This window comes from Amblyomma americanum, chromosome 5 (assembly GCF_052857255.1).
Source record: "Amblyomma americanum isolate KBUSLIRL-KWMA chromosome 5, ASM5285725v1, whole genome shotgun sequence".
NCBI classification, from domain to species: domain Eukaryota; kingdom Metazoa; phylum Arthropoda; class Arachnida; order Ixodida; family Ixodidae; genus Amblyomma; species Amblyomma americanum.
The window spans coordinates 209,825,384-209,850,170 of NC_135501.1; the positions used below are offsets into that span (position 1 = coordinate 209,825,384).

General features: G+C 47.2%; 1 protein-coding gene across 1 annotated transcript; it reads right to left on the reverse strand.

Moving 5' to 3' along the window:
• Positions 1-12,683: 12,683 nt before the first annotated feature.
• On the reverse strand, positions 12,684-19,090 carry LOC144135544 (uncharacterized). The gene is made up of 4 exons (XM_077668185.1): positions 18,730-19,090; positions 16,892-17,107; positions 16,490-16,720; positions 12,684-13,202 (listed from the first exon to the last, which is right to left on the reverse strand). The coding sequence occupies exons 1-3, from the start codon at positions 18,889-18,891 to the stop codon at positions 16,538-16,540; spliced, it is 561 nt and encodes a 186-aa protein (XP_077524311.1). The 5' UTR covers positions 18,892-19,090; the 3' UTR covers positions 12,684-13,202; positions 16,490-16,537.
• Positions 19,091-24,787: the final 5,697 nt, after the last annotated feature.

Here is a 24,787-nt window from a genome sequence, read left to right on the forward strand (position 1 = left end):
TGCCCACTCTCTGAAACCACACGCTTCGCTTACCCTCTCTCGGAATATTTTTTGTCTCTTCACTACATGCCCGTTTGCCTTCTCTGAATTCAGCTAGGACAATTCACAAAACAGTAGAACAACACGGGCAAGCAACTGTTTCCTTATGTTATTGATCTCCTCTACGTCACCCTAAATAACACCTATAATTTTCCTTTCCATGGTTCGCTGCGCTGTCTCCAAACTTTTTTCCGTTAGCCTCCAATTGTTCCCGCCCCACTAGTGGGCCTGGTAACATACAAAGCTTCCTCTTAGGTGTATTGGTAAGCTGCCCTTATTGACCAGAGAGTAGCATCCAAATTCACTCCGCTCTATCCAACCTGCGTTCTCTTAAAGGGACAGAAGACTGAATTTTAAGCACCAATTTTTTTTCGGCACAACAGAAAGCTTGCTGTTTGATGCTGGATTACGCAACGGTTTTATTGGAAACTTTTTTTTATAGAAAGTTTTTACCAAGAATTTTTAAATAGTGCATGGGCCCGTTTTTATGCATCTCAATGCTGCAAACCATGATCAGCGGGCGCGATTCCACGTCAGCAAAAGTGCTGTGCCAAAAACAGACAAATCACACCCACCATAGAGCAGTGGTGGACAAATGCCCTCATTTTTACGTTTCCTCCCTCACCCTCAATTTTGAATCCATGGCCTTCACTAATCCTCGCCCTCATTTTGAAAAGTTATCCAGCCTTCCCTCACCCTCATCCTCACTTCCGAAAATTTGCTGGCCCTCCGTCGCCCACTCCCTCACATCGTCGGCCCTCCCTCACCCTTACCCTCATTAACAGTCGTTTTAAAACTCGAGTTATTTTTTGTAGTCGGCAACTTCTTGCGATGTTACTGAGTAATAAACACACAAGACAAGCCCTCAAGGAACTATTGGACGAGAGGCTAAATGCTTATATTGTTGTGCGTGTGCGAGTGTGTGTGTTGTTTGAGCTAATACGTCAGACAAAACCGTGGCAGTTAAGAGCTGAGCCCCATAATATCACTTTGCCTTAACTTCTGGCACGCACTGCATGCATACATGTGCCCTGCATGCACTTATAACATTTCATTGTTATCTATATGCACTTCTCATCAGTCAGCGCGTTGTGTCTGCGTACAAAAACTAATGTATGTCAAGAATATTTAGAAAACAACGCAGTAGAGTTTACCACAACATTTACAATAAGTGCTAAGCACAGAATAGACTCAAAACAAGGAAAGCTTGTAGGTCACTTAATTACCATTACCCGATGACATTGCAATAGCACTGGGTCTTCTGAATTTCACTGCTTCTAATCTCCCGCCATTTCATGCGGTTTGCTGCGTGCTCGTCTGTCTGATGACGCTTCTACGCGCACGGATGGAAGATAATAATAATAATAATAATTGGTTTTTGGTGGAATGGAAATGGCGCAGTATCTGTCTCAAATATCGTTGGACACCTGAACCGCGCCGTAAGGGAAGGGATAAAGGAGGGAGTGAAAGAAGATAGGAACGAATAGGTCCGTAGTGGAGGGCTCCGGAATAATTTCGACCACCTGGGGATCTTTAACGTGCACTGACATCGCACAGCACACGGGGGCCTTCGCGTTTTTCCTCCATAAAAACGCAGCCGCCGCGGTCGGGTTCGAACCCAGGAACTCCAGATCAGTAGTGAGCGCCCTAACCACTGAGCCACCGCGGCGGGGCTCTGTTTGTACCGCTGTTCTAAATTTCCTGATAGAATCTCACCGACTGCCTTGCTAAGTGTTCCAAACTTTTCTTTTCTATCAATTATTACATTTTGACTTAATCATTATTATTTAATCCCTCTCTTTATTATTATTCTTATAATTTTGAAATCAAAACTCTCACCCCTTTTGTTCATGACGAAGAATTCACCGGTGTTGCGCTCCTACGTGCTTTTCCTTTTTATTAACTGCATTCAGGTGAATAGCCACCCGATTCTTGTCCGATCCCTCAGTGTGGGTATGTGCCATCTTTTGATAGGCTAACAACAACAACAACAACATAGAGGGAAAGCTGGCGCCCCGCCTATGGGAGTTTGCATGGAGCTTCCTCGAGACCACCTGTACCACTATGGGCGCTCTAAGCATCATGGGGCGGACAGCTACCGACTGCAGCCTGCAGAACTACAACTTTTCGCCCAAAAAATAACGAAAAAAAACAAACGTTTTTCGATAATCAGTAATGTCCTATCATTCAATATCCTGTCCATAAATTGTAACAAACGTGCAGAAAAGCATGTGAATGCAAAGTTTGTTCAAAATAAGCGATGGCTTGTTCTCCTATTGGCCAAGCATTGCAGACCACAAAAGCCAATGTTTCGTGCTTAGCAGGCGCACTTTTAAAAGGAAATATGTTTTTGAAAAAATGTCGTTTCAACAAATTAAAAGCTTTTTCCACAGCATTTCGGGAAACAAAACCTTTTGGCGTCGTATGCTGTTGAGTTTACGCTACTAAAGCTTTCGCACACTTCTTTTACGCCGAAGTCGTCTGCGCGCGGAGCGCGCCCTGTATACGGAATGGTACATTTCAGTGACGCCACTCTGTGTTCCTGAAAAAAAAAAAAAAACCTACTGTCCCGCATCAAGTAGCTCATCGCCCCATGATGCTTTGCGCGCCCATGGAGGTTCAGGTGCAGCGCCGCCAGCTTTCCCTCTAGTTAATAGTAAGAAACTTTATGGCCGCGATCCGCCGCGGTTGCTCACTGGTTAGAGCGCGTCGGCCGCGTTTCGATGGAGGCTGAACGCAATAAGGCGCCCGTGTTCTGTTCGATGCCAGTGCACGTTAAAGGAGCTGCGAAACACCGCTTGAACGGATGCCGGTTACGCTTCAAATGGATTCTTTGTCACACAGATGCTGACTCAAAAAGAATTACGAGAATCGATGCATAGGAACGGGAGTTTTCAATGAAGAAATCTCAAAATACAAGCAAGCAAAATGCTGCCCTCAACTCGATTTTGGCGCAGCTTCCCATTCCCATTTGACTCTCCCAATGACGACACTACGGGCGACCAATCAAAACAGCCTATCTTAGCACGTGGCGGAAGTTTGCACTCCATGGTTGCCTGTTCTCTGTAACTCGTTCATGCCAAGGCTGGCAGCGCCGTTTGCATTGTTACAACAACCGTGTGAACGCCCAGCTGACCCAGCGATGCTTCACCGTCACGTCGACGGCGCAGAAGGGAACACTGATCAGTGACGTTCCCTTACTTATGGATCCGAACTCGAGCGCGAGATACTGCGACGGTGTGACAGCCTGCGCAAGATATCAGACACAATTAGCATAGCGCGTACCGCTACTGCTTACCGCCAACCATCGCCCGTCGCTCCTAGCGCGCTGGTTGGCCACGGTGAGCAAGGAACGCGCGCTGTTGACGGGAACGGATGGATGGATGGACGGATGAATACGGCTGAACCCTTTATATCGGGCGGTGGCTCAAGCCACCTAGCCATGTCTTGTGAAATTTTACTCCTGTCTTGCTTTTAGCCACCAATCGTATAACCTGCGCTTGGTTACTTCTGCCCACTTAAAATCTACTTTCCCTTCACTATCCTTAAACCCCAATGCCTTGGGTAAATCAGACCCGCTGCTTTCCACTGTAGGGTGAAGCCCTTTACAGGAAAGTATCAAGTGTTCAGCCGTTTCCTCCTCCTCTCCACACGCAATGCACAACGTGTCTATCTCGTGGTACCTTGGGCGCCATCTGGCGCCACCACCCGATGATTCTCCACAAACTGACGATACGCACTGCCTGCTAAATGTGGAACGAGCGCATCCTTCTTTGGGACCGAAACGAACGCATATAGAGTGCAATGGCTCGATCGGATCGATTCCGCAAAGCCGCTCTCAGATACATAGAGAGTAGCCATAAGTGTTTAGTGCTAGGTCGTAGGATGTCTACAGAGCGGCGCAAAGTCCTTCTATGCAAAAAGTAGCCAGTGCCTCTGGTGGCGTGTTTTTGTTTTACTTGACTTACAGTGCTTTTATCTAGGACAAACAAGCTGGTTTTGTTAGTGTAATATAACACACTAAAAACTTGACAAACCGAATCTCTAGTTATTAACCCAATTTGCAGTATATCTACTCTTTGTCCAATCATCAAGCTCGCACAAAGTGATGTCATATCCGCTGCTAAAAACCGCCACTGTATGGTGACACCGTCAGCGCCACGAATTTGTTTTTGCAAGCTAATTAAAATATTAAAAACCACAGTATACGCGGTACGACCGATGCTAATAGCGTCACTATAACTCATTCTATGCAACCAAAAGGCAAAACAATGCACTGAAAATGTGTTTCGGGGCCCCTTTAAAGATCCCCAGGTGGTCGAAATTATTCCGGAGCCTCTCCACTACGGCGCGTACTCTTTCTTCCTTTCTTCTTTCACTCCCTCCTTTATCCCTTCCCTTACGGCGCGGTTCAGGTGTCCGCCGAGATGTGACCGATACTGCGCCATTTCCTTTTCCCAACAACCAATTTTCCAATTTTACCCTCTGCAACGCATTGATGACTCCCTGCGCCATCGCTAGTTTACGCAGAGGCTATTGGCAAATCGAGGCGGACGAGCATGACCGGGAATAAAAGACCGGATTACAGCGGACGGTCTGTACCGAGCGCTCCCTTTCGGCCTGTGTCGGCCGGTCAGTTCGCTCTCCTAGAGCTGAAGTTTCTGGGCCACATCGTACGTGAGCGCTAAGGGAGTCAGTCCTGAGCCCGACAAGACGTGTAACCACCGTAGCTGCTTTAATTTCTTGCGCCCACCGACACTCGAAGTGTGCGCCGCTCTCCGGGTCTCTGCGCCTATTATCGGCTTTTTTTTTTTTTGCAGAACTTCTCCAAGATCGCTGCAGGAGCCCCTCACCCGCCGGACCGTTCTTCTGGGGCCAGGATCGATCGAGCAACGGCAGGCCTTTGAAGACCTCCGAACTCATCTCCAAAGTACGCCCATCCTTAGACACTTCGACGAGTCAGCCGACAGTGAAGTGGACACCGACGCCAGCAACATCGGCCGCGGTGCAGTACTTGTGCTGCGGCAGTACGGTCTAGAAAGCGTAATCGTATACGCAAGCTGCACCTTGACACGATCAGAGGGGAACTACTCCACCGCCGAAAAAGAATGCCTGGCAGTTCCGTGGACAGTGACCAAATTTCGCCCGTATTTATATACCGCCTCTTCCAACGACACAAAGCGGCCCGTCGATGAAGTGTTGATGAAGCACTGGTGGACACCGGACGTTGTTGGTGCTGCGGAGGCGCAAGGCCAGCTTTGAGGCCTCCAACCTTCGTTACGACTCACGTACAAAGTCAGCTTTGTCCGGAAGCAATCCACGTTACCCCGCAAGCTGGCGAAAGCTAAATACAATCATGCGGTGCTACGCGGATCCGCTCCGTTAGTCACCGCTCACATTGAGAGCGACAACTCACCATGGACAGACGATCTACATCGTCCGGTTTCCATATCCCCCTAACCTCATCTGCCCACTCTCTGAAACCACACGCTTCGCTTACCCTCTCTCGGAATATTTTTTGTCTCTTCACTACATGCCCGTTTGCCTTCTCTGAATTCAGCTAGGACAATTCACAAAACAGTAGAACAACACGGGCAAGCAACTGTTTCCTTATGTTATTGATCTCCTCTACGTCACCCTAAATAACACCTATAATTTTCCTTTCCATGGTTCGCTGCGCTGTCTCCAAACTTTTTTCCGTTAGCCTCCAATTGTTCCCGCCCCACTAGTGGGCCTGGTAACATACAAAGCTTCCTCTTAGGTGTATTGGTAAGCTGCCCTTATTGACCAGAGAGTAGCATCCAAATTCACTCCGCTCTATCCAACCTGCGTTCTCTTAAAGGGACAGAAGACTGAATTTTAAGCACCAATTTTTTTTCGGCACAACAGAAAGCTTGCTGTTTGATGCTGGATTACGCAACGGTTTTATTGGAAACTTTTTTTTATAGAAAGTTTTTACCAAGAATTTTTAAATAGTGCATGGGCCCGTTTTTATGCATCTCAATGCTGCAAACCATGATCAGCGGGCGCGATTCCACGTCAGCAAAAGTGCTGTGCCAAAAACAGACAAATCACACCCACCATAGAGCAGTGGTGGACAAATGCCCTCATTTTTACGTTTCCTCCCTCACCCTCAATTTTGAATCCATGGCCTTCACTAATCCTCGCCCTCATTTTGAAAAGTTATCCAGCCTTCCCTCACCCTCATCCTCACTTCCGAAAATTTGCTGGCCCTCCGTCGCCCACTCCCTCACATCGTCGGCCCTCCCTCACCCTTACCCTCATTAACAGTCGTTTTAAAACTCGAGTTATTTTTTGTAGTCGGCAACTTCTTGCGATGTTACTGAGTAATAAACACACAAGACAAGCCCTCAAGGAACTATTGGACGAGAGGCTAAATGCTTATATTGTTGTGCGTGTGCGAGTGTGTGTGTTGTTTGAGCTAATACGTCAGACAAAACCGTGGCAGTTAAGAGCTGAGCCCCATAATATCACTTTGCCTTAACTTCTGGCACGCACTGCATGCATACATGTGCCCTGCATGCACTTATAACATTTCATTGTTATCTATATGCACTTCTCATCAGTCAGCGCGTTGTGTCTGCGTACAAAAACTAATGTATGTCAAGAATATTTAGAAAACAACGCAGTAGAGTTTACCACAACATTTACAATAAGTGCTAAGCACAGAATAGACTCAAAACAAGGAAAGCTTGTAGGTCACTTAATTACCATTACCCGATGACATTGCAATAGCACTGGGTCTTCTGAATTTCACTGCTTCTAATCTCCCGCCATTTCATGCGGTTTGCTGCGTGCTCGTCTGTCTGATGACGCTTCTACGCGCACGGATGGAAGATAATAATAATAATAATAATAATTGGTTTTTGGTGGAATGGAAATGGCGCAGTATCTGTCTCAAATATCGTTGGACACCTGAACCGCGCCGTAAGGGAAGGGATAAAGGAGGGAGTGAAAGAAGATAGGAACGAATAGGTCCGTAGTGGAGGGCTCCGGAATAATTTCGACCACCTGGGGATCTTTAACGTGCACTGACATCGCACAGCACACGGGCGCCTTAGCGTTTTTTCCTCCATAAAAACGCAGCCGCCGCGGTCGGGTTCGAACCCGGGACGGATGGAAGATGACCACGCTTTCAAACTACTGCGTGAGAGACTGGCAGTTTAACATGCGTGAATGCGGGTACGTGACGAAGACGACGACAATGCAACAACAGCATTCAGCCTGAGGAAATCATCATCATCATCTGAGAGCTTGCCAGTTCGTTAAGGTAGGATGTTAAGATTTCTCCCAACTGACTGTTCATCTGAGGGAAGTGTATGAACCGACCTACATTAAACCACAGTGGCACTCCCTCTTGGTGATGTGCTCAGCCTTACCTCGCGTCTAGTGCTCTGCTCTGCCCTTTTAAGATGCGTTTCGTGGCATTTCCTAAGTGCTTTGTGCTGAATAATGGCATTTGGGCTGAATAATGGCAATCAATAACTCCCAGAGTCTGGAGTAAACGATTCCCGTGGTTGCTATTTTAGTGCCTTATAGCACTTCCACTGCGCCGAAAAGCGGTTGTCTGTCTGTCCGAAGCCTGCTTCTAGCACATTGGCCAGCTTGGTCACGTGATGTTGCGACGGCATCACAAGCTGCCAACCGGATTGTGAGCAAACTGCCCACAGTCGCAGTTCAATTAATGATTAGCCGCGAGAGATTCCTCAGGAACAACATGGGTCTCACAAACCCCACCGATGGCAGCACTTGCCATCGCAGGCCAGTGGCGCATCGCTTAACTATTGCACCTCTTTGCCAGGAGCCGAATCAGGACTCGCAGGAATCTGTTAATGTAAAGAATGCCAATTTTACCGCAGTACAAGTCTAAAAGTACGCAATCACGCAAACTTATATCTATGATATTGTCACGGACTAGAAGACGACAAAGTGGGCAGTGGCGGGGCACGGAGCGCTCGCGCTGGGCCCGCCGCCATTAAATCATTCCATCGCCATCTGTCATGTAGTCCTGCTTTCACCTGCTTGCCGTCGCGTAGCAATATATCAGCCAAAGTAAGCCAGTTCAGTTCAGGCAAAAGCATAGAAAGTCACGATAAACCATGCAAAACCAGGGCTAATGGTGCTAGAGCAAGATCATTCGTGGTTAACCCCAAGCTAAACCGCCCGTGATTTTTTTGCTTCCACGTCAACGCATTATCCAAACAGTGAGTGTCAATTCCCTACCATGTCTGCAAGCAATTTCGTTCATAAAATCAGGCGCGCGATTACGTGGCCACAGGTCTCACCGGGGACAGAACTAAACCAATAGATGTTTCAGTTATTTGGAGAGCAGTACAACTTTTTTCTTTTTTAGCACATCGTACAATGAAAGGCAGAGCTAGTGATGATTCAGACCAAAATAGTTAAGCTGCTGCTTCATTTCTGTTCTAAGTCTACAGTGGTTGGCTTTGCCCACCGCATTACGGCACCGCTTTCTTATACCGAAATTCCAGCGAAAATAGAAATTGAACTTACACCCACAGTTTTGACTCTCGGGAATCGGGCAGGGAAAACGTACTCAACCTACTGAGCGGATTTAGGAATTCGTTCCGGGAAACAAGGCTTAGAACTTGGGAATTCAACAGCCTTCCTAGGTATGCTTTCTACATGGTTTACTCTACACTCTGATCATATGACAGACTCGGGGCTGATAATGAAAATGTCGACTGCGGTGCCAAGGTTCCCGTTGGATCGGGCGGCCACCCGCACGGCCCGACCATTACCTCCTTGTTAGTGCACTATGCAGGGTGTTTCGCCTAAGACTTTACAACAGTTTTTAAAAATAGGCTTATTGAGTTAGAAGAGCGCCTTTTTCGGCATAGCATTGCCAGCGGTGTAGTATACATTGCGGCGACGGAGAAGGCGTGCGGCTCCCCGGCTTTCGTGTTCGTCTTCATTTAACGGGCTGCCCAGACAAAAAAACTAAACAAAAGAAAACGTTAGTACGGTTCGGGCCACCACCCTCGCCCTCAGACAGTACATCGTGCCCTCCCTCAACCTCACCTCATCATGTCTTCCCTCACACGCCCTCACCTACCAATGTCTTTGCTCCCTCACCCTCACCTCACCGAGTGAAATCCTCATGAGGTGAGGGTGAGGACGCCCTCATGAGGGCTCGCCCTCCATCTCTGCCAGAGAGTGATAACATTAGCAAGGTGAAAAGTTGGGCTGGTTGGTGCATGACCTTGTGGCAGGAACAGCGCAGCACGAGACAAAGAAGGGACAGGCGGGACACGACGCTAACAACCAGATTTTTAATGCACGTTCGTCGAATATATACACCTCGCTCGTGCAAGAAGGAAAGGACAGAAGAAAACCCATAACATGCACACGTGGTAACAGATTAGGACTATGCACGCAGATAATTTCGCTGCGACAAGAGTGATAACGTATTTGTAGTATAGAGTTGCGTCCTCATTATAGTTTCAGCACCCAAAGCTGTTATGGCACAGTGATGTATACGCCCCGTTAATGAAAGTTTTCGTAGGCCGCGGTTACCGCTTCATCCAAAAAATACAAGACGTTATTGTTGTGCTACCTAGTTACAAAAGCCAGAACAGCATGGTCGACGATGCGAAGGGTGTTTTGCTTTTCATCGAAGGGCGCGCTGGAGAGAGAGTAAACTAACATGAAACATGCACACTCCTGAAAGGAAAAAAAATACTGCATTTAGAACAAATAAGCGATATTTTAGAGGCGTGGCCACGTTGTGGGCTACTCTGGCGTGTTTCACCACAAGATTGCTTGCTATTACATTTTCAATTCCAAACCAAAATCTTTCTTTTCATGCAAAATCTTTCTTTTTCAATGCCAAACCAAAATCTTCTTTATGGTGACTTTAATTTTCCTGATATTACCTGGTCCGACCTCCCTGCCATTACATCCAAGGATAACATCGAAAGTGACTTTGTTAACACGTGCCTGACCTATTGGCTTGTCTCAGATCGTATCTAACCCTACCAGGCACGCTGATCATTCTTCTAATATTCTTGATATTGTTTTCACTTCCCACCCAGATAACGTGTCACCGCCTCTTCATTTACCTGGGCTTAGTGGCCAGTCCGTAATACTAAGCACATTTTCCTACAAACTGCCATGCCTGAAAAAGCAAAAAAAACACTAACCTTATATGACAAAGGGAACTACACAGCCATGAACGCAGAACTGTCCGACTTTTGGGAGTGGCTGGCCCTTGACTTCTCAAGCCGGTCTATTGAAAATAACTGGTCTCTCTTGAAACACAAAATGCACCAACTGATTGATAAGTACATCCCTGCTATCACCATCACCGAAAAATCATCGTCACCGTGGTTTAATAACGAACTGAATCGCCTCAACAACAAAAAGAAAATACTTTTTCGAACCGCCAAACGCCTGAATAGCGCTTGCGCGTGGAAAAGGTATCAGTCTTCAGAAAAAAATATTCCAATCTTTAGCAAGCCAAACCAAACGTTCCTTTTTTTCATCAGTGTTACCGTCTATGCTACACACCAATCCTAACAAGTTTTGGAGAACTATTAACCCTACACGCCACAAACCTCTAACATTACACAAGGACGGTAACATTCTCATACCGGAACATGAAGTCTGTAGCACTCTTAACTCCTTTTTTTTGCTCAGTTTTTACTAAAGAACCTGGACGCGAATTACCATACTTCCCAGTCTTCGATCACCCTGTTATGCCAGACATTCTGTTCGATACTAGTCGAATTACGAAATTAATCGAATCATTGAAAGTGTCATCTTCATCTGGTATTGATGGCTTAAACTCTAAAGTCCTAAAAAATACTAAGAACATTGTTAGTATCATCTTATACCACCTTTTTCAACAGTCTCTAACATCAGGTGTGCTGCCACAAGACTGGAAAATAGATAAGATCGTCCCAGTCCCCCCCCCCCCCCCCCCCCCCCCGGAAAAAAAAAAGGTTAATCTTTTTCTTGTAAAAAACTACCGCCCTATTTCCCTCACAAGCATTTGTTCAAAACTAATGGAACATGTTATTTATTCTCCGTCATTAAATTTCTAGTCTCAGTCAACTTTTTTCACCCTAACCAACATAGTTTCTTAAAAGGACTTTCCTGTGATTCCCAACTAGCCCTTTTCATCAATGACCTTAGTTCGCATCTTGACTTAAATTTCCTTGACTTTGAAAAAGCCTTCGATAAAGTACCGCACAAAAGATTACTACTAAAACTCTCATGTCTAAACCTTAATCATTTAGTGATGAACTGGCTTCAAAATTTTTTGACTAACAGAGAGCAATTCATCTATGCTAACAAATCGTCGTCCCCTCGTTCTCCGGTTACTTCAGGTGTTCCTCAAGGCACAGTGCTCGGGCCCTTGCTTTTTCTCATTTACATTAACAATCTTCCTTCCAACGTTACCTCTAACATCCGGCTATTTGCAGATGATTGCGTAATTTACCGCCAGATTTCTGCAAGCACTGACGCCGACACCCTTCAACAAGATTTAACCCGAATTGAAATTTGGTGCAAGCATTGGTTAATGTCCCTTAATATTGCTAAAACATGTATGATTTCTTTCCATCGCACGCAATCCCGAATTCCCTCTAAATATGTTCGTTTTGGTTCTCAAGTGTGTTCTGTTATTACCTGTAAGTATTTAGGCATTACTTTAACTCAGACCCGCCGCGGTGGCTCAGTAGTTACAGCGCTCGGCTGCTGACCCGAAAGACGCGGGTTCGATACCGGCCGCGGCGGCGGAATTTCTATGAAGGCGAAATTCTAGAGGCCCGTGTACTGTACGATGTCAGTGCACGTTAAAGAACCCCAGGTGGTAAAAATTTCCGGAGCCCTTCACTGCGGCGTCCATCATAGCCCGAGTCTTTTTGGGACGTTAAACCCCCATAAACCATAAACCAAACTTTAAGTCATACCATAACATGGTCTTCACATATAACGAACATCGCTATTGACGCTAACCGCACCCTTGGCTTCCTACGTCGCAATCTTCGTTTTGCTACCCCTTCCATCAAATTATTAGCTTACCCAACTTTCGGCCGACCTAAACTAGAATTCGCTTCAGCAGTATGGGACACTCATCAGTCAAACCTCTCACTAACGCTTGAACAAATACAAAATCGCGCTATCCGCTTTATTTACTGTGATTATTCATACTACACTAGTGTGTCTTCTCTAAAATCTAGAGCCTCTTTGTCTAGTCTTGAAACAAGAAAAGTATCTCGATTATGCTTGTTCCATAAGTTTTATTATTCATCTTTAGGAGCATCGATCATATCAGCACCACATCGTCTGTCCAGCCGCATTCACCACTGCAAGACCGTGTACCCTCCTCCTGCAGGAACTGCATCTCATTTCCGATCTTTTTTTGTCAAATCGTCTCGGGACTGGAACGATCTGCCGCCGGAAGCCATACACCTTACCAACCACACCAAATTCAAGAAAAAGATTGAGGCCATCATCTTGTAGTCTGTCATGCCCATCCCTCATGTAATTCCCCATATCCGTGGTGTTTGAGGTAATAAATAAATAAATAAATAAATAAATAAATAAATAAATAAATAAATAAATAAATAAATAAACAAATAAATAAATAAATAAATTCTCATTTCTCTGATACTGCTGTGCTGAATTATTACACTAAGGTGCGCGATGTTTTCATTTCCGCCATTATAAAATATGGCGGAACATGACACGTTTTGGTCAGTGGTCGGTCCCTTTAAAATTTCCAAAGAGCTCGCTGCCTATCTTGAACTATTCTCTCCACAGAATAACATTAAATGAGTTGTCTTCAAAACATTCTATTCCCATGACTGTGGTGCACTGAAAGCCACAAATATGCTGGCACGCAGGTGTTTTTTTTTTTCTTCTTGACTTCGCCTCCATCCAAGTGTGGCCGGAATTCGATCCCGCAACCTGATGCGCAGCAGTCGAATGCCATATAGCAGCCCACGCCGCGTTGCACAAAGGACGTCTGTGAAGAATTACAATTGGCGAGATTGTTTTTTTTCTTCAAAGACGACTTTTGTAGACAGCGTGGCAATCGTTGAGAATACGATCGCGGTGATGTAGCAGTTTTGGCTCTCGGGAATCAGGCAGGGAAAACGTGCTCCACCGAAGACCTACGGTGCAAAAGAGAAAGATGTACGAACTGCTATCACAAGGACCAGATGAGTGCCACCTTTGTTGAAGCCGGAAGTGAGGCCAAACCGACTAACCAGGAAGCCGAAAGCGACTAGCGTCTACACTGCTATAGCAACTATCGAGCATACGCCAAGCCCAAGTAGTTCGGGGCAGCGGCTACTGCGGAAAACCTCTCGGCCGAGCAGACGCCGTCGCCATGACTACGGGCCAAATAATCCTGCTGCTCCGTGCGAAAAGCGTCTGCTCGGATAGCTGGGGTTACTGGTACGTTCTTCTTCCTCCATGAGTACCAGTGATTCTTATGGGAGCCCTGTTTACAGTCGCGTAGCGGAAGTGCGGAGTTCACTCCCCAAACTCAAGCAGCCGGACATCTCTTTAAAGTCTTGGAGCTCGACTCCGGTGCCATCCTTCGCAGTCCTCTCTCTGTACCCTTCATTTCGGCCGGCCGCACTGCGGCGCTTAAAGGGGCTCTGAAACACCTTCGGAGGAGAGCACATCAACTCTCTCAATTGTGTTGTCACGAACGCCTGAGCCAAATAATACGCACACTTCTACACGCCGTCAGAGGAGCGCCGACCTTCAAGCGTGTACAAAGTGAAGAGAGGAGACAGAAAGGCGCGCGAATACGCTGAAATTCAGGTTTTGACTACACATAACGCAATTTTCATGTTTATTGAGTAACGCTCACAGTAATAGTGATGACAATAAAATCAGTACAGAAGGAGGTCCCATAGTACAGAACTGTGGGGGAGGGGGGGGACCTCCTAGAGCAAAGAAAGCGGGGTAAAATCGCAAACAATGGAAGGCAGTGTATCAAGTAGTTAGCATAAATATACAACCTACAAAAAAGTGACGGAAATAATATTAGGTGTAAAAAACGGAACAATAAGTATATACAGTAACAACTCTGAAGCACAATGCAAAGAAAATGAAACTTTTAAACAAGGGTTACTACTGTTTAGGCAAGTGAACTGCACAGAAAATGAATTAAATACTCGTTAATGCGTTGAAGAATGTGTGAACAGTAAACGACGCTTTAATTTCACATGATAAATATTCCAACAGGATATGCCGGCAAATATTGTAGTAAATTTTCTATAATTAGTCCTCACTTTAGGCAAAAGAAGATGATTACACTGTTGAAACCTAGTAGGATTAGTATTTATAAGCTCATCAATAAAGACATCAATATGAGTGTGATGATTAATTAGCTTGTATATAATGATGTATAAATTCACAGTGAATAATTGTTGAAGTGGAAGTATGCGTGCTATGATAAACTGGTAAAGAGTGTGTTTGGAATGAAATAAATGACATGAGCCTGATGGCCTGATGCTGAAGGCGCTGATGTCTTTCCATGTGTGTGAATTACGCATTTCCCCAGATTCCACAAAGCATATAAAAAAAATTGGCGATGGTTTAGCTTTGGTTAAACCTGGAGTGACGCGATAGCTACAGCTGGCCGAGTGGAACTTGGTCACGTGACCAACCACGTGACAGCGTGGCGGCGCAGCCATGCTGAAGGCTCGAAATGCTACCGTATGTAGCTATCGCTACAAAAATTCTTGCTGGGCAATTTTCTTGAAGCGGGGTGGTTTAACATCACAGGCATACCACAACTTCATTAGAGCCCCTTTCAGAGCCCCTTTAAGATATAAGCAATTGCCGTGGCCGGCAACATCCTTTCCGTGCCTTCGATAAACCACGACTACATCTACACCTTCATTTTTTTAGCCAATCTTCTCTCTTTCACTCCACCTGTGAGGCTTTCAATTTTAAATCTTTTCTGTTGTGTTTTGTGCCCTTTGCTCGATTTTTCGCAGGTCGTGTACGCTTGCTTGGGTAGCACCAAGTCTACCTTGTTCTGCTAGCGCCACTATAACTCCAAGGCATTCGGTCACCCCTATTTCTCGCCACAATCATCATCATCAGCCTGAATATGCCCACTGCAGGACAAAGGCCTCTCCCATATTTCCCCAGTTAACCCTGTCCTGCACCCGCCGCGGCCATCTTAATTATTCCCGCCTAACTTCCTGCTGTCCCCTGCTATGCTTGCCTTCGCACTACATGCCCTGCCCAATTAGGCCCATTTCATCATCTTTATTTCGACTAGGGTGTCATTAACCTGCGTTCGTTCCCTAACCCACTCTGTCTTCCTGTCTCTTAAGATCACACCTATCATTTTCCTTGCCACAGCTCGCTGTGTTGTCAAGCCGAACCCTTCACGACAGCTTCAACGTTTGTGCTCCATAGGTGAGTACCGGTAAGATACAGCTGTCATGTGTTTTGCTCTTGAGGGATATATTGGTAGACTGCCATTCATAATCTGAGAGTAAATGCCAAATGCTCTCCACCCCATTATTTCTAGTTATTTCGCTCTTCTGGTTCGTATCTGGGCTCCCTACCTGCCCTAAGTAGAGGTATATTCCCTTAAACCTCGCTGCCAATCGTTCTCCTGTTACTTTCCAAGGCTGCCGAAGATTACTTTATAGTTTTCTGCGTATCAATTTTTAGACCCACCGTTCTGCATGCTTTCTCTGTCTAGTTCATGCCTTGAGTGACTAAGCAAGGCAATGCCATTAGTGAATCGCAGATATTATTTTAAATCAAGTCTTATCCCCATTCGTTCCCAATCAAGGTGTCTGAATACCTCCTGTGAATAGTCTCCCTGCGTGATCTTTATTGGAATTTTCTAGCTGACTCTATGGAGGACTATGGTAGCTGCAGTGCAGCTCCTGCTCTGGGTCCTTTGCCCTCGTTCACCATGCCTTTGAAACTGACTTCTCCCACAAAACTAACCGTTTGAGCAGGAATAAACTTCACTAGCAGAGCTAAGAAATGCGGGGCATGCGCGAAGTCTCAACCTTTGACCCTTGACCCTTGACCTTGCATGCGGTTGCCTCTGAGGCGGTGTTGCTTGTTATGCTTCGCACATCCTACTCGGTATAACTGCGTTAAAACCCTACCTTCTTTTTTTCAGTTCGCTTGCTTCATGTCACGAACCTGTCAGGCGTAGGCTTTCCTCCACCTTGACTTTTGATTTTGACTTCACATTCGGGAGGATCAACACTCAGGCTAAAATGCTTGGATGGCACCCCACCACCACCTCGTGCAGACCACGAATGTTAGCCCCGGCGCTCATCGACCAAGATGGCCACCGACATCAAATCATCATCATCAATGTCGCGTTTTTGAAAGTTGTTCCTCGCCGTTCAACTATTCTGGCTTCTCGGCAGACCAGAACGCAAGGCCGTGTGATACCAACCTGTCTCCATGGATATAAGCGTTCGACAGCGGCCGCTCTCCTAGCCTCCTATGGCAGTGACCGGGGAGGGGGGTGGGCGGCTGCGCGCACGCTCCAGAGGACCACCCTGACGGTGCAGTAGGCCGCCGCCAGGGTGCCGACGGACAGCGCCGCCGTCAGGCAGCGCACCTTGGCCCTGTCGCGGAGCTCCTTGCACACGACGTAGCCGCTGCCACGCGCCCGTTCGTACACCTGCGGTGCGAAGGCGACCGCCGTTAACGAAGTGAAATTCTCCCCATGACCTTTAAAGCGAAAATTGACCGATAGAGGGCCTGCATGGTTTACAATTGTTTGATTTCACTTCCCGAATCTATATTGTGGTCTATCGATAGTATTTCGACCATCTCCAAAGCATCGCGGTACCTTGAACGAGTCCGGAGGCATCGTAAGGGAGAGCACTTCGTGGTTGGCGAGACCACGCTGCGGCAAGACGGCGGCTGAGTCGTTGACGGTCAGCCTGCACCGCTTCAGGGGAACAAGCAGTGCTTCCCTCTTCAGCTTCAGCAGGCTCATCTTCCTGTACGTGCCACGCAGCACGCGGTACTGGTCGACTGGCAGAGTGCAGCAGCCGACCAGAGGCTGCAGACAGACACACATCATCTTACAAAAAACGACTAAAACCGCGCGGCACTGCAAAACGTCCACACAGCAGTTTGCCATTAACCGGCGTTTCGGCTGCTGTAGTCACGGAGGAAGCAAATAAAAGGAGGCAGCACAGCCAAGATCTCATACAAGTCAGATTAACTCTAGCAGTTACGGAATTCTGGATCAATACACGAAGTTCCTGGGTGAGAAGACGGAACCGCTGCCTCTAACCTGGCCAGGAAACTATTTTCTACCATAACTGTCCTATGAGAAGCATTGGGAAGTTCATTCCAAAGCCGCAGGTGGCCGGACAGTCTGCTATCTGAGTGTCAAGTTTTTAGTTGTGAGGAGTTTCACAACTGCAATGGTTGAACAGCTCTCGACGAAGCCGTTCCCCTGACTACAGCATTACTTATCTCCACGCCACCTGCCTATGAAGAAATATTCGTGCCGCCGCCCAGCCTGCACAACAAGGACATTTCGGACACTTTTTCCTCTGTGCCTCCACTAATACTTGCCTTCGCAGCTCCGTTAAGTTCAAGGTCACTGCGCATCTTGTGGAGAAATGCATACTGCCTCGAAGACCACGTGCGTCGTATGGAATGGAAGTGCTGCTCTGAACTCTTCTCTAGTCACTGTGTAGGCTCTCGGAAATAGACGGTTTGAAGTGGCGTACCGACACCTGCGTTGTTTACAGAGGGGAGTCAAACGATATTTGGCCACAAAGGCATACACCGTGTTAGTCATAGAACGAGTTCTTTCATTAAATAAATCGTGAAATTAACATCCCGGCTTCCATGATCCCCTGGCCAAGTCGAATGTCAGTGGACGCGACATATAACCGACTAGTACAGAGCAACAGGAAAAAACCGCCGCATCTTTCCTGATCTGCACCCCACCCTCCACACTTTTCAAGCTCTCATCACCAGCAACTATCAGACTGACACTCCTAATCCCACTAGTGACGTGCAGATTACGGTATGATCAATGCCGTCACCTCTGGCTCGTAGCATGCTCAAAAAAAACGAGGGGCAAAACTCCTGGGTTTTGCCATTGCACCATGCTTGTATTGGCACATACAGGTTCGGCCCCGGCGAAAGGCCGCTCGAAAGGCTAAGCTACGTGAGGTGTGCACCCTAATATGGCAGCGGACTGACCGGCACGACTCGCGGCACAGGATGTTTGGTTTGGTTTATAGGGGTTTAACGTCCCAAAGCGACTCAGGCTATGAGAGACGCCGTAGTGAAGGGCTCCGGAAATTTTGACCACCTGGGGTTCTTTAACGTGCACTGACATCGCACAGCACACGGGCCTCTAGAATTTCGCCTCCATCGAAGTTCGACCGCCGCGGCCGGGATCGAACCAGCGTGTATAGCAGCAAAAGTCATCACGACTCGCCCGTCGCGGTGACCCAATGGCATCGGCGTTCAGATGCTGATCGCAACGTCGCGGGATCAATCAAATCCGTCCGAGTTGACCGCATTTTGATGGAGGCGAAATGCAAAAACTTCCGTGTGCTGTGCGATGTCTGAGCACTTTTAAAGAACTGCAGGCGGCATAGGTTAATCTGGAGTCTTCCGTTGCGGCGTCGCTTCGAGGCATTAAACCGAACTCACCTGGTCACTGATCACGCTGTTCCAGATGTCGCAAATCGCGGCGCATGAGTAAACGGCGACCGGTGGCAGAAGCAGGAGCGAGTGAATGACCGACGCAATCCGCAGAAGCGTTCGCGAACGCTCCCTCCGAGCCTCGACTACGGCGCCGTCCGCACCAGGCATCCCGGGGCGTCCGGATTCGCGACACTTGCAACCTCTGTGCACGCAAATTTGCCGTCCTGGTCGATGCTCGGTCGTAGCTGCAGGCTTGTGATGATCAGTGTGGCCCTGCGGCACTGACCCAACCGCCGCCGTGAGAAGTTAGACCATGCAAAGGCCCCTCCCACTGATGCCCCTTTATAGCCCTGCCGGCTATGATTGCGATTAAAAGAACTATGGACTCGCTTTCGTTTCCTGACGCTTTTCCTGCCTCTCATCGTCACAGCACTGCGCCGCCCTTCAAGGTAACAGTTAAATAAGCCTCGTGCGACCGCATGGCCGGCATGTGAGGGTCAGTCTGTTGCAGCCGAGCACAAATTTTTGCCGGGGCCATCCAGTCACTGTAGGATGAACACACGTAAGAAACACTTCGCGTCCGCCCACTGATGCTGCAAGGGGACATCGCCGCTTACCCGTGAGTTGTTCGAAAAAGCGGTGCTGCAGAAACAGCAGTTTTCGTTCTCATTCTTGACTCGAGCGCACGGCGGCCTGGTCACGAGCGCATGCCACTCAACGGACCACGGGTTGTTGTTGTTGTTGTCCTAAAGCGAAAAAATGGCCTCAAAGCTGAAATTAAGGACATGGTCACACAGATGAAGGGTGAATTCAGAGAGGAAAGCTTGCAGGTGCGTAATAGCCTGGAGCAAACGCAGCTCGCTATGCAGCAGTCACAGATCAATCAACATCAGCTCCAACAAGCGGTAAGGATAAAACAAAATGAAATAGCGACCCAATTAAGATTAAGATGTACAGGAAAACAAAGGGAACAAACGCAGGTTAAAGACATCCTAGTCGAAATCAAGAGAAAGAAATGGGCTTGGGCAGGGCATGTAATGCGAAGGCCACATAACCGCTGGTAGTTAAGGGTAACGGAGTGGATTCCAAGAGAAGGCAAGCGTAGCAGGGGGTGGCAGAAAGTTAGGTGGGCGGATGAGATGAAGTTTGCAGGCAATGGGTGGATGCAGATGGCAAAGGATAGGTTAATTGGAGAGACATGGGAGAGGCCTTTGCCCTGCAGTGGGTGTAGTAAGGCTGATGATGATAATGATGATGTGCAGGAAAAACAGGGAAAGAACAACACTGGTGAAAAGGACGTCTGTAGAGAGAGATAGGCTCTAACTCAACTAGTAAGCTTATGCTGCACGAAACGCTCGTATGGCACCATCCGGAACATTCTGTGGCAAACGGTTGGCATGATAAGTTTTTTTTTTTTACTGATTATTTCCGACACGCGGTGCCGACTACGTCGACGGCTTTTCGACCGAACGAGCTAAATACGCTGTCGTGTACGTAATATTTCAGGCAGTAAAAATTTCCGAAACTGCTTCGACAAATTAAGGCAGGCATCACTACCGCGATAGAGAGACCGGCAATAAGCATATAAATATTATGCGTCACTTTGAAAGTCGGACAAACACATGTAATAATAAAGAAAGAAAACAACCTCTAGGAGTGCATGACAAACGAACTTAGAAACACAGGTATGTCCTATGCTTGGCTATCAACCTTCTCGATAAAACGGCGCTGGTAGAGCATTTTTTGATGCATTCATTTTTGTCATAAAGCATTGCCTGTGTAGCGAAAGATACTGGTCCAAGTCTTTCCTCGAAGAAGAGTTTCGTGTCAGAAGGACGCCTTTCAGGCTATAAACTCGTCGGCATATGCAGTCCGAAAACCGAGGAAACCTTACAATAGTGAATGACCAAACTCGGAACCAGCATAAAACAGAACATACGTCGCAAAGAGGCTCATTCTTGGAGTTTTTCAGCGCTACATAAACGACAGCGACACAAAAAGCACACGGGACGGGCGCTGACTCCAACTATCTGTAATGAAGCAGACACATTCTACATTTATACAAAATGAAGGACAAGAGCGCATGCGGGTGGGAAATTTCCGGTAGATTAGGGAAAGCGAGATTGCATCCTATGTCGTCTATTTATTAATCTGTATTTGCTGCCTCGCAGGTAGACTGATGTGGTGCTAGCGCCCGTCCCGTGTTGTTGTTGTTGTTGCCTCCGATACGATGGCACATACCCACGGTTGAAGATTGGCCAGGGTTTGGTGCAGATCCAAACAGGAAAAATCTCCTCCAGGTTTATCTCAAGTGGCTCACAAATTGAGAGGACTCTGAGAGACAAATAATAATAATAATAATAATAATTGGTTTTTGGGGAAAGGAAATGGCGCAGTATCTGTCTCATATATCGTTGGACACCTGAACCGCGCCGTTAGGGAAGGGATAAGGGAGGGAGGGAAAGAAGAAAGGAAGAAATGGGTGCCGTAGTGGAGGGCTCCGGAATAATTTCGACCACCTGGGGATCTTTAACGTGCACTGACATCGCACAGCACACGGGCGCCTTAGCGTTTTTCCTCCATAAAAACACAGCCGCCGCGGTCGGGTTCGAACCCGGGAACTCCGGATCAGTAGTCGAGCACCCTAACCACTGAGCCACCGCGGCGGGTCTGAGAGACAAAGAAAATCACGAATTTTGAGAGAGCTTGAGGAAATCGGAATGAAAATCGAGGAAACAAAGCGGTGTGAGTAGAATAACTAAATTTTAAAGGATTACTCAGAAATAAAATAATTTTGAGAGGAAAGTAAAGGCATCGAGAAGTTAACACAAAAATCTCCCGGTTTCAATGATATACTTGTGAAGAAGCTGACACACCCGCCTAATGGCATGCCCTTTGACGGCTGCGCAGAAGGAGAGGAGGACGGGAAGAGTAAACGGCAGCCATAACTGAGCGAGAGGATTTTGCAAAAACTGAATTCTCTGCCGTGCAAACCGCCGGCAGGAGAGGATGGAATGATCTATCGTTTCAACGTCCCCGCATGACGCACATAGATTCGACGGCGTGGAGCCAGAACGGCATAAATATAGATTAAGGCGAGGAATCCTGCAGCGCATCTGCGTCATGGAATCCTCACATTGTCTTGATGTGCAGGAACGTATGTTCCATGGGAATTTCAAATGTTCGAAATCCGCTGTGCCAACGATGGGCTCACGGCTCGGGTAATGGTGTACTTGGTAACGTTCATAACGGGACGTGGTCAGGAGGGTGAGGTTCGGAACGACATGTGCAACAGGCCCATTGATGGCTTATTTCGCTAAGAAATCGGCCATCGAATTTGAAGTAATACCACAGTGCCCTACGATCCGTGTACTTCTTTCTGCGTCGTTGTCGTTTATGTAGTGCTGAACGAACTTCAAAAAAACCATGATTCACCAACTAGCCCCACAACGTGTTTTGTTAAAGAGCGTCATTCCAAGTGAAACTCCATCATCTTTCGATGCAGTGCACTCCAGCTGCGCCTTATGTTCAGCTACAGGGGTCACGATAACACCCTTCTATTTTTACATAGTATGCTGAACAGCGGCCTTCGATGGAAAGAAATGGAAAAGGTTAGGCACGATTTAACCACGGTCATTTATACCTGAATGTCGCACGATAGCATTTTGGCAATGGCCCTGGCAAAATTTGTAGGTCGCCATTATGTCGGGCACGATCAATTATGGATGTACATCGCTTTCGGTCCAAATCGGTCAAGATCAATCCGTCAGTCAAGTTGTTTCCATACTATGCTTCTCAAGGTCAGGCGAAGGTCAAATCAGGCACGGAAAATTGAGCGACTTTTGCGTTGAGTAGAGCTGCCGCTCTAAAAAAAAAAATGTGAAACGTAACATTGAAGACGCCGACCACAACAAGGAAAAGAACACACAAAAGACGTTTCGGCTCCCATACGGGAGCCTTGTTCACAGTAAAAAAACGAGAAGCGGGTGCGCGAGCTCATGTATGCTCGAAAAGGGGGCGGAGAGAGCGTGCGTAAGCAGTTGTCAGATTGCCGCAGCTTCGGTTCAAGGTGTGACAGGTCGTTTGTATAATCAAAGATTCCAGGTGAAGGCGAGGGAATTTCTTCTTTTCTGCCACAAGAACTTGTGCCTTGTCCCAGTCGATAATGTGCTGTTTCGATATGCAGTGTTCGGCGATAGCACTGACAACTGCTTACGCACGCTCTCTGCGCCCCCTTTTCAAGCATACATAACCTCGCGCACCCGCTTCTCGTTTTTTTTACTCTGAACAAGGCTCCCGTACGGGAGCCGAAACGTCTTTTGTGTGTTCTTTTCTTTGTTGTGGTCGGCGTCTTCAATGTCACGTTTTACGATTCACCCCGACCAGACGAGTTTTCGTCGAACTCTTAATGTAAAAAAAATGTGGTTTCTTACCTAACAGTCGCTCAAACGACGCCCGTCTATCGGAACCATCCATCCAGTGTAGAGAAAGAGGCGCCTTGTAAGCTTAATCAACTGCGCTGACCGTGCAAAGCAGATCCTATTCCCACGCAATACACGCTCCCGTAGTTGATCGAAGGCTCGGAAGATGCAGCGCTGCAGGGTGGTCGACCGGCTATACGTGTACGCACACTGTATACTGTCGTCACTTGGAGCCGCCATTAATGCACGCGTTTCAAGTCTGCACTTGCGTTCAGCACGGCAGAGCGAATAGGCCGGATGTCGCCGTCGTTCCGCCGGTGCTTTCTTAGAAGAGAAAAGAGGGAATGGACTGCAGGTAGCGTGGAATGGAAAAGCAAAGGAGCCCCGTGCAGGCAAAAGGACAGAACAGGATCGTCGAGGTGGCGAGCGGCGAAGGCGAACGAGCAGCGGCCGAGTCAGCCGCAGGTGGAAACCAACATTTCTGCCTTCTCCATTCCTCTGGGGCAGAATTAAGCTGCACCCGAACGGCGGAGACGCCACAGCGGCAGCCTCGACGATGCCCGTCTATGCGCTGCGAGGTTGGCTGCTGACAAATAGCACTGGGGTACGAGTCGAGGAAGTGCAGGCAGCCGCACGAAGGCAGAAGCGCACGGCCGTGTTGTCTGACCTTTGTGGGCGTATGCAATACACGTGTGTCATGAAACGATGCATTGCGCTTTTTCTTTTTTATCACTAGACAGCCTTAAATATGCTTCACCAGATGAGAGCGGTCAATTCCATTCTGTAAACTATTCCTGTGTTCCTGTAGTAGGCGCTTGTTCAGGCACCGCCTGCGCAGCAGTCCACAAACTCATCTCTGTGCGCGACGCCACATCAGCCTTCCCTTTTCTTGGCCTCCTCCTTTCTCTGAATGGCTGGCCACATCTGTCTGAGCTCTACCACGCGGAGTGGCAGAGGCTTACCATATCGTATAAGACCAACAGAACTGCATAAGCAAACCAACTTTTTCCAGATAGTGCTTGAGATGTGGGCAGTTTTGCGTGACGTTTTTCTGTGTTTTTGGTTCCATGAATTGTGTGCTCCCATATATATATATATATATATATATATATATATATATATATATATATATATATATATATATATATATATATATATATATATATATATATATATATATATATATATATATGAAAGCTCAAAGAATAAAACCTTTAGTTTCGAGTCAGCGCTTGTCCTGTGTTCTCCTTTCTCTGGTCCGTCGTCTTTTGCGCTGTTTTATTATGAATCCATAGCTACCAGCCAAACTCAACCTTTTGTGCAATAACTGTTATGCTTTTTTTCCCAAGAACAGCAACTGATTGCAATAATCATAGAGACATTAAAGTTATGTAGCCATCAGTGACAACATTCGCTTCCCTCCCCAAATGTGGGTCGCATTATAAACACATGCATAAATGCACGCACGCTATGTTTGGTGCTGTTTATAGGGGCCGGCTTAAGGTCCCAAAGCGACTCAGGCTGAGGGACGCCGTAGTGAAGGGCTCCGGACATTTGGACCACCCGGGGTTCTTTAACGTGCACTGACATTGCACATATATACGGGCATCTAGCATTTCGCAATCTAGCTGCAATAAGCAAAA